Source organism: Microtus pennsylvanicus, chromosome 6, assembly GCF_037038515.1.
Source record: "Microtus pennsylvanicus isolate mMicPen1 chromosome 6, mMicPen1.hap1, whole genome shotgun sequence".
NCBI lineage: Eukaryota > Metazoa > Chordata > Mammalia > Rodentia > Cricetidae > Microtus > Microtus pennsylvanicus.
The window spans coordinates 120,818,262-120,829,017 of NC_134584.1; the positions used below are offsets into that span (position 1 = coordinate 120,818,262).

Consider the following 10,756-nt stretch of genomic DNA (forward strand, 5'->3'; position numbering starts at 1 on the left):
CATGAAGAGGCCTTTGGGTTCAGGCTGAGGGTCAAAGCTCACGTAGAGGTACTGGGCCTAGCTAGGTCAAATGAGTCTTGCTGTCCGCTCTGTCTGAGGCTCTGCCCAGGATCCACTCTGGTACCCAGCTGTGACCGCCACCTCCTCTTTCAGGTGTTTCTGATATAGAGGGGGAGGTGGCCATCAACGCTCTGCATAGTCTTCTCACCCAGCTGCTCCCAGCTTCAAGAGAAAGTCAGAAAAAGCCACGGTCCCCAGTGGAGGACCTGCCAGCTGAGACTGAGGTGGCTCTTGTCTAATTGGCGGGCCACAAGCCCACATTCAGACTGCTAGGCACCTGACTGACCCCCACGCCAGGTGGGCCACGTGTAGAATATGTAGATGGACAAGCGTGCTAATGATTCCCATGGGTCCCCAGCTCCGGCCCTGAATGCTGCTGATTCCTTCCTGGGGTCCTACTGTACTGCTCCAAGGAGCTTTGGTTGGAGGGAGGGCAGTACTGTCTGGGGCGCTTGTGTGTGGAACGATGACCAGGGGATTTGTCCACTGGATGCTCTGAGAAGCCTGGGCAAAGCCCACTGAAGTCAGCCTTGGCCCCAGCTGGACCAGATGTGTTGTCTCTTTACGCTCGTGTATGGGGGCCTCAGAGCACTCAGCTGGCGGGTCCAGGGTGCTGCTTCTGTAGGGAGGCCTCAGCTGAGATTGTCTGACTCTCTGTTCAGCCTCCTTGAGAAACATCTATGAGGGAGGCCTCAACTCGCAGTACCTCAGCTGCTCCTTACTGGGATGGGACCAGACCGTGGGACTTGGCCGATGCAGGACCCCTTCCTGGCTGTTGCTCTCTGTGGTCTCTGGCCACGCCTGCTGCCTGGGGGGCTGCCATGGCCTTACCTCTCCAGGCTTGTGTGACTGCCAGGTGCCCTTAAATCCCTTCTGGGAGCCACTTGTCCACATCGGGGCATTTCCTAGAATACATTATCGGCCAGTGGGGTCCATGCTAGAAGGGGACTGGGTGCTGAGTCCCCTTCCCTGGTTCTCAAGGCTAGCAGCTCTTGTCTTCTCTTACAAAGATAAAGCTTCTGACTGCCTGAGGTCTTGTGAAGACGGTGGCAGAACTGACGTTTCCAAGGGGTCTTGTTTCACAAGCTATGGCTGCCTCTAGTTCTAAAAACATTACCAAAGTGCTTCGGGGCAGAAGGATACCCTCCTATGGGCTGGCTGCTTGGGGAAGACCCTGCTAACCAGTCCCTCTGAGACTGCCTGAGGCCACTGAGATGGAAGGGGGTACAAGATGGATCAGAGCAGAACCCACGATACCCATCCCTAAAGCCTGCGTATCCATGTACCTAGGACACAGGCTGGAGAGAAGTACTGGGATTATGTCGCGGCTGCCGCAGGTTCCTTCTTGGTCTTCGTAATGGTCTTCCAGGGACAGCACATGCTTTGCAGCTAATTTTAACTGAAAATGACCTCTGTGGCGCTGGCAGCCAGGCACGAGCTTCCCTCTGAGGTGCTGGTCTAATGGGCAGGCGGCCTCACCCTTGTGAGGAAGGCCACAGGGCCACCTGCAGGCTCCTGCCCTGACTTTCCAGGTCCCTGATGTCCAGCCAAGGGACTCTGGTGACAAGAAGTGCCCAGGCTCTAAGGTCCTGCCAGGTGTCCTTGCTGGGCAACCCAATCCACACTGGCACAAAGCCTCTCTGCAATGGGCTCCGTGTAACCCCATGTACTTTTGTCTTCCACCCAAGGGCTTGAGTACCAGAGGCCAAAGCACCAGATGTCCTGCGATGACATCGAGGTGCTCTCCACCGGGACACCCCTGCAGCAGGAGAGCCCTGAGCTGTACCGCAAGGGCACTACCCCTTCTGATCTGACCCCAGACGACAGCCCCTTGCAGAGCTTTCCCGCCAGCCCCACGGCCACCCCTCCGCCAGCTCCTGCCTGCAGGAACAAGATGGCCCACTTCTCCAGGCAGGTCTCCGTAGATGAGGAGAGAAGCGGGGACATCCAGATGCTTCTTGAGGGCCGCGGAGGGGACTATGCCCGCAACAGCTGGGGCGAGGAGAAGGCTGGGGCCTCTAGGGGTGTCCGCAGTGGTGCGCTGCGCAGCGGCCAGCCCACTGAGGACTTCCGCACCCGGGGCTCGGGCCACAAGCAGCCTGGGAACCCCAAGCCCCGGGAGCGGCGGACGGAGTCCCCCACCACGTTCTCGTGGACTTCTCACCACCGGGCAGGCAATCCCTGTTCTGGGGGCCCCAAACTGTCAGAGCCAGACGAGGAGCAGCTGAGCAACTACAAGCTGGAGATGAAGCCCTTGCTAAGGATGGACGCCTGTCCACAGGACACGCACTCCCAGAGACGGCGTCATAGTCGGGGTGCCGGGGGAGACCGGCGCTCCGAGGACCGGGGCTTTGGGCTGCAGAGACTGAGGTCCAAGTCCCAAAATAAGGAGAACCTCAGGCCAGCCTCCTCTGCAGAGCCCACGGTGCAGAAACTAGAGAGCCTGCGGCTGGGGGACCGGCCTGAGCCCCGTCTGCTGCGTTGGGACTTGACCTTTTCCCCACCCCAGAAGTCCCTGCCTGTTGCACTCGAGTCTGATGAGGAGACAGGGGACGAGCTCAAGTCCAGTACGGTAAGTGCTGCCCGCCTTCGCAGGACAGAGGTGGGCCGCCTCCTGGTCACTCTGCTTTGTGTGCATGTCCTGTCCAGGGATTAGGGTGCAGCTAGTGTGGGCATCTACAGGTAGCAGACATACACTGTCATAGGGGTCCCATTTGCTTTCGTCTACTTTGAGAAGGCTCCTTCCTCCTGGGATTGACCCTTTAGAAGCAGTGTGGGCGCTGGAAAGCTCCTGAAGAGGAACCGGTCTGCCTGGGATGGCATCCTGCCCCTGACTTGTTCAGACCTGCTGCTGTCGGTAGCTTGTTCTCTGGACCTGGACTAGAATAGGATGCTCTGTCCAGACATCTTTTCTTCCCCGAGCGGACAGGGCCCCATTTACCTGCTGTGACACAGATGACCACCCTCCGGTGCCTGGGCTTTATGTGACAAACTGGGTTTCTGAGTATCTGGCTGTGTGTGCTGAGGCTGCAAAGACGCTCCCCACAGGAGTGCTCTGTGGGATGTATTTGTATGGGTCCACACAGAGACCCATAGGGACCCACTGCAGGGTTCGTGTTGCTGCTGCAGCAGGGGCCGCTATCCCTCTCAAGGGACCTGGGGATGCTGTGGTTTCATCTGACAGCCCCAGCAGTCACTTGCCCCATGTGAGGTGTTTTCTGTGGCCCTCAATTCTCCTTGAAGTCACCGATTAACTGTCTTTCTCACCACTGCAATTCTAAGATTCTCCTCTGCTCTGGTTGCTGCTGGGACCACAGCACTAGCTTGGGCCTCACCCTGCCAGCATACAGCCGTCTGCGCAGTTGTGCGCATGCGGAGTGTGTGGCTATTTCAGGAGCAGCACAGCAGTGGGCAGGGGGTGGGAGGTTCAGGAGTAGTTCTATATTTAGCCCACATCACTGTGTCGGCTTTTTTGGGTGCTTTAAGACAGAGCCTCTGGCTGGGAACATATCTCAATGGTAGAGTGCATTTGCCCAGTGTACATACGGCCTAAGTTCAGGCCCCAGCACCACTGAACAGGAAAAGCGAAGTTTTAGCCACACCCGTAACCACAGCACTCTGGAACTTGCTACGGAGGAGCACCAGCCTGGGCTACATAATACGGCTGTCTTTAGAGGGAGCCCAGCATGGGAGATGCTGCGTGAGCCTCAGGGCATGAGTTTGATCCCTGGAATGATGTTTTTTCTGTTTTGTTTTTTAAAACATCAGCCACAGTGGCACATGCTTTGTAACCCCAGCACTGGGGACAATAGAGACAGGCAGATCCTCTGAGGCCAGCCAGGCTAGCCCACTTGGTGAGCTCCAGGCCAGGGAGTGCCTATGTCTAAGTAGAATGAGGTGGAGGCTCCTGAAGAAACCTGGGATTGTCCTCTGACTTCCATATGCGTGTGAATACATGTTCATTCATGCATACACACATGTATAGATGTTCACGCATACATGCACACATGCGAACATCCACACAATGCACATATACATGCACAACCAAAATAAGTACCCAGAATTCCCTAGATATGCAAAACATAGGAACTAGCCACAGGCTGGCCTTAAGTGTGGGGTGGGACAGCCATAGGCTTACAGTGCAGGGTCTCTTTACCCTAGGGCTTCCAGCTGGGATGAGTGATCTGGGACATTCTCTCACTGCCCAAGGCCACCCACACTCCAAGGGTAGAAATTGAAGAAAGAACTCAGCTCCACTCTGTGGTCCCAACATCCTGAGAAAGTAGGCAGGGTCTCTGTAGGTGCCATGCTGTCCTATGGGCCTGAAGGGAGGTCAAGCAAGGCAGATGGAAGGTGAACATGTCAGTGGTGACTGTGAGTGGCCTCTGGGAGGTTGGCTGTCAGGCATTTCAAGACCTAGATGTCCCCTCCCAGCGCAGGGCTCTATACAGTATGGCATATCCTATGTTCTGGTCTGGGAAGGTGCCTTCTGATTGGTAGCATCACTACTTCCTTCAAGTTGTCTGCCAGTGGCGAATGGGTAGGAGAGACCCAGGGCTCTGGCTCATAAAGTTCCTGGCCCTGGTGAACTCTGTGGTCTTCTCTACACCTTCCAAGACCTTAGAAGCCTCACACCCCTCTGAAGTGATAGGCAGAATACGAGTCTCCTGATCTAGACTTACATTCCTGGAAGCAGCTACAGATGACTCCTGGTGGTCAAGTCACTTTGTTGAGTATGGGCTGGCCCCAAAGCTGTCCTTCACCTCTGCCCTGTGACACACCTATGGGCCTGGGGCTTGACTAAACATCCCAGAAGGATGTGGAGCAGTGGGCTGGCATCGGGGTGGGACCTACCCTTGGCCGACTCTAATGTTAAGGCCTTTCCCACTTCCTTGCAAGGCTGGCTCAGCCAAGATGTCATGTAAGTCCTTGTCATAAAAACACTAGAGTTCAAAGGTGACTCTACCCTAGTAAAAACAAGGTCCTGCAGGACAGGCAAGCCTTCTTGTCCCCTCCTGCCATGCAGAGCCTGGGTCTCCATCCAGTCTTAAGCAAGGTGGTAACAGGACAATGGGCTGGGTTTCTGGGCACTGAACTCAGGCAGGACTAACTATTGTTACATGATTAATAAAAACCCAGAGACAGAAATTGGGGTTCAACCTGAAAGCCAAAAAAGTAAAACAGCCAGTCACTGGCTCTTACCTTAACCTCAGTCCGAAATGGCGATCCTGCCTCCAGGAATCTCAGAGTGAGACTGTGTGTGTGAGAGCTGTCTCCTCCCGTTTTATAATCCTCTCTTGTTCTAGCATTAAGGATGTGCACCACTACCACCTGGTTTCTATGGCAAGCTAGTGTGGCTACAGGGATTAAAGGTGTGTGTCACTTGGCCTGGTCTGTAAGCCTGGACAGTATGGCTACTTAACTCTCTGATTCTCTGGCAAGATTTATTAAAATACAAATGAAATGCCACTACCGAATACTTGGATTTTTTTTTTTGAGACAGTTTCTCTGTCTAGCTTTGGAGCCTGTCCTGGATTTCACACTGTGGACCATGCTGGCCTAGAACTCAGAGATCCGCCTGCCTCTGCCTCTGTGCTAGGGTTAAAGGCGTGCATTACCTTTGCCTGGCTCCCCAGGGAAATTTTTAAAGCCCTTGCTTTTTTTTTTTTTTTTTTTTGAGGTAGTTCAGTAGTAAAGCACTTGTCTAATGTGATCGTTAGCATCACAAAGTCAAACATGCATTTAAGAAACCTTCTACTTGGCATACACCAATAACCCCAGCATTCAAAAGACTGAGCCAGGAGACTCAAGATTGAGTTCACTCTAGCTGTCCAGCAAAAAATAAGGGGGAAAGCGCCCTGAAGCCTACCATCTAGTTGAGAAAACTCCTTGGTCTATTATAAGCCAATGTCTCTGGCAGGCAAGGAGCATACCCCTTTCGTGTGGAGTCTCGTGGGTATGGGATGTGAGCTAGAAGGTGCATGTGTGGTCAGCAGGCTGGGTACCTACTGGTCTACTCAAGAGGATGAACTGCAGAGCTGGAGGGTGGGGCCAGATGTACTGGCCTCGCACAAGCAGGCCTGGCTGAGACTTCTGCAGTGCTGGCTAATGCGCTTCTCTCTCAACTGCTGGCTGTCCAGGGCAGAGGCAAAGCCTCCTCTAGGATGGGCCTGTGGAGGCGAGGTGCAGGAGCAGGCAGCGTGATGGGGGTGACAGTGAGCAAGGCGGAGCTAAGGGTTTCAGGAAATGCTGGGGGAAACTAGGTCCTATAGGTGAAGAGCAGGTGAAGATTCCAGGTGACCCCTTGGAGAGCTTCCCGCCAGGTTCACAAGAAAGATCAGTGTAAACAGCAAGGGTACCAGTGAGCAGCCCTGCAGGTAAGCCTTCTCGACCACGGCTGTGGGCTACTCCCATTTAGGCACCAATGTGGAAGGAGGCCCCGCGTTGGCGTTGCTCTCACCTGTCTTCTCTATTCCAGGGCTCAGCTCCCATCTTGGTCGTCATGGTGATCCTGCTCAACATTGGAGTCGCCATTTTGTTTATCAACTTTTTCATCTGACGAGATTGTTGTGACCATGGAAGCAATGATGTACAAAAGGGACGTTAAAAGCAAAACAGAAAGGGGAATCTTGACTCAGACAGCCCCATGACTCCTGTCTTTCCACGAAAGAACAACATGACTGGGTATCACTCACAGTATGCCTTTTTTTCTGGGTAATGTTTTTTGGATTTTAGCCAAAATTCTTTGCTTGTATAACACGATGCTGCGTGGCATGGCAGGAGGAGGCCGGCATGCCATCCCTCCAGTGTGGTGTGAAAGGGTCCCGGGGATCTTTGTGTTTTCTGCCAGGTGTGGAAGGTGTGAGAGGGGGCGCCTTCCCCAGGGTGCCCGTCTAGCCGGGGGAGGGGGAGGGCAGCAAGGTAGCACAGCTGTGGAAAGCCAGTGGCTCTGCCCTCCTCTCTGGAGTAGCTGCTAGAGTGTGGGCCCGGGCCCAGGGACAGCGACAGGGTGTCCTGGCCTGTCTCCATGGAGTCTGTGCTGCGTACCTGTGGAGGGAGAGGGAAGCCCCTGCTCTTCTTCCCACAACAAACCATGATCCCTCTTCTCGGCACTGCCCCACGGCCCTCCTAAGGAGGCTGCCTCCCCACACTGAGTCTTACGGCAAAGTCTGTTCCCCTGCTGTCCTCTGCTCACTCATTGTTGGCCCTGTCCAGCCATCCTCCCTCCAGTCCCAGGGAGGCCATGCTGCAGACGTCCAGGGCTAACCCCGATCTCGCCAGGCACATCTAAGCCCTGATGCCAAGGGGCTGTGGCCCACATGCCCCGGACAGCCTGACAGCACGCCTGGGCTGAGCATGTGGCGTTTTGCACCTAGTATGCAGGATGTATATTCAGGCTTCCGTGTCCCTGGCAGTGACGCCCCATGGAGGACGTCACCTCTCACTGACCTCCACGGGGTCTCACATCTTTGCACTGTGCCTGCCTCGACTACCCCGACAGATATGCATATTCCCTCCAGATGCCTCAGTGCTACTCCAGAGCGAGTCTGGTCCCGGGACAGGAATGTGGTTGAAGCCAGTGGCTTGAATGTCCTGGAGACTGTTGCATACCCAGCACTCCCGGATGTACAATGTAACTTGTTTCAGTCAAACAACAGGTTCCTCATGTCTCTGCCTTCTCTACCAGGGTTGTTCCCTCATCCAAACAAACGAACAAGGGATGCCAGCTCGACTGGTACCCGCGGCTCTGTCAGTCTTCTTGGGTGCAGCCCGTCTGTCTTATGGACTCTGCCTTGCTTTGCTCGTGTTCAGCTGTTCTCTGCTACCTTTCGAGCAGATTTCTTTACTACAGTGCACTGGATTGCTATATTTTTAACCAGAAATAAACTACAGATTAGAGCATGTTCCAGCGACACTCAGCTTTATTGTTTCCGTTATCCACCCTGTTCCCTAGCCACTGCCTGTCCCTTCTTCCAGGCTGGTGTGGATCAGGGGTCAGGGGTCGAGGTGGGGAAGAAGCTCAGCAGGGGCCCTGATGCATTTCTTGTGTTTCTAAAGGGTTCCATCTTTTTGTACAGCTTACTTTTCCATTCACTTTTTTTAATATCAAGAGGTTGCTGCAGATCTGGCGTGAACCAAATAAAGATTCCTGCTCTTTGCAGCCACGAGAGCTGTCCCTACTGGACTATGTGAATCATAATTCTGTCTGCTGAGATGAGGGGCTCAGTGTGCATCCCAGGAGCCACATGACCCAGAGGGGTGCCGACTCATGAAGGTGGCATGGTCACTCACGTCACCCTGGCAGATGCACAGCCCGCACGTGCCTAAGAGGCTCTCCCAGGGCACAGCACTCATCCACGCATCCGCTGTGACTAATGTTACCACAGAAGCAAATCCACAGCCTGGCACTCCTCTGGCAGCCTGCAGCACACGCAGCACAGTCAATTCTCTAGTCCTGGTGGATTCTAGGCAGAGGTAATGGAGCCCGAGATGCACACTGGGTCCTGGGGGCTCTAGCAAGCCACCCTGCAGTGAAGGAGACACCTAAGGCTACTGTTCTCCCCTCTGTGCAGAGCCCACCTCCTCCCTGAAGGCAGAGGGGATGCAGCATGCTGAGCCAGAGGATGGTGGCTGGTGGGGACAGAACAGCATGTGGCTCTGGCTCCCAGGGTACACAGCATGTGATGGGTTTTAACTAAGATCCAGCTCAGTCTCAGAAGACAAGCACACTTCCTTCCAGAATGATGAGAAATCCTTCCTGGAGGAGGCAGAAGACACCCAAGGTCTTTCGTGCCTGTAGCAAGGCTGTACGGCTGGGGAGCATTGAGTCCTGCACACTGAAGGCTCATGCTGGCACATATGGGGTGCATGGATGAATCTGGGCATCACAATACCAAGTTCTAGGAGTCCCAATGTCACAGACCAGGCAACAGCACAGAGCCCAGGATAACTGGTCATGATGGTGATGACCAGAAATCCCACACAGCACCCACAATGCAAGGGTCACACACAGGATCTCAGGGAGCACAGACAGCAGACTGTTTTCCATGAACATTTCTGCCTTGAACCCAACTACTGACAAACACCCGACACCAGGCTCCTCCCCATGCACACCGCTCTCGGGAACCACAGCCATGGCTACCTATGGTCAGGTCGGTACCCAGGGTAAGCAGAGCACAGCCACACATCCCAGCTCCAGTTTCTTCCTGCTCACTAGCCAAACAGGTCCAGTTTAGACAGAACACAGGGCCACCCTCAGGGAGACTGAAGACATTACTTGGAGCCCACTAAGTGATCATCAGAGATGAACATTCAGGGAGTCGAGAGGTTCTGGGGTGACTCTTGGTTGCCCCACACAGCCCTCTACAGCCCTTGAGTGGCTGGGCAGTTCTAGGCAGGAACCCTTCCACTGACATCAGACAGGCCCTGTCGTACATCTGCGCCTGCCCTGCTCCAAGGGTCTCTTAGCTGTTTGTTTTGTCCCCTATAACCGTCCTCAAGACAATGTGGGACGTTCTGCTCTCTTCCAGCTTAAGCTCAGTTTTACTTCCCGCTCTTGTCCTCCCACTGTTGCAGCCTCCGGTTCCGGAAGCTCAGCACAAAGTACCTCCTAGAGTCTAACATGTCTCCACGCTTTGCGAGCAACGGACAGCCAGAGGCTCTGCATCTTTACTTCACCATAACAGTGAGTTAGCATACAGACAAAGAAGGGATTGTGAGCCCTTAGCTGTGCTGTCTCACTGAGATCAGCTGCAAGTCAAGCACTCACCAGGACAATCAAATGTCCCCAAGTGCCAAGAACTATCTGTCCTATGTACCTTGGCCTTTAAAGAAGAAAAGGTATAGCTGCCTTTGTTGAAATTACAAAGCCAGCTAAACTGCATTCTAGTGTAAATTCTGGGAACATGCCCACAAGACCCAAGCTCCCTCTCCCTGGGGAGCTACACGAGGCCTTCATGGTAGCATGAGAACAAGGGTCCAGGTATGTGGCAGGAAGGGAAGCCCTTCAAGGGCACTGGCAGCCCTCACGTGGCCAAGCGCTCTCCAGCCCTAGTAGGCACTGCTTCTGGAGTCTGCTTCTTCACCCACCCATCCCCCAGTGTGGCCAGGCTGAAATGCTCAGTTCCTTACCAAGCCTCAGAGAAATACTGGGAATACATCAAGGTGGGGGTGGGTACATACCACAGGAGCTGGACTGTGGGGACACGGGTCGAAGGTTTCCAAGGTTGTCTGAACAGGTGAGGCCACACACATCTATGTCACTTCTGGGCTGGCCTGTAGCCCATCCACCCCAGACGGCATGTCAAGATGCAGACACCCATGTGTAGGGTAAACACTTCAGGCTGACTCATCCTGCCCTTTGTCCTAACCCACCCAGCTGCAGATGGGTCTCAGGTGCTGGTCCCCTTCCCTATTGACAGTGCCTGCTAGCATGTGGCTTTCTGTCTACCTTGGTGACCCTGACTCAACTTTGGTGAAGGTCATCCCAGCACCAGAGCTCTCTATGGGTGCCTTCTGAGGCTCTTGAGAATCATGTTCTAAAGGCATACATAGTAGCTTTCATGTTGCAGCCTCCCCTGAACTGTGCAGAAACAGAAACAAGCACAGTCTGTGGGGTACACAGTTCAGGTCTGCCCATCAAAGGGTTCTGTTCTCTCCCTCCCACCACAGGGCATTCGAGTCCACTACCATCCAG

At 54.3% G+C, this 10,756-nt stretch overlaps 1 protein-coding gene across 1 annotated transcript in view; it reads left to right on the forward strand.

Annotated features, from left to right (window-relative positions):
* Window positions 1–7,964, forward strand: part of Jph3 (junctophilin 3) — a 52,871-nt gene extending 44,907 nt beyond the window's left edge. The window contains exons 4-5 of the mRNA XM_075977487.1: window positions 1,749–2,632; window positions 6,539–7,964. Of these exons, the coding sequence (XP_075833602.1) occupies window positions 1,749–2,632; window positions 6,539–6,619 (965 nt within the window). The 3' untranslated portion in view covers window positions 6,620–7,964. The remainder of the gene's footprint in view (window positions 1–1,748; window positions 2,633–6,538) is intronic.
* Window positions 7,965–10,756: the final 2,792 nt, after the last annotated feature.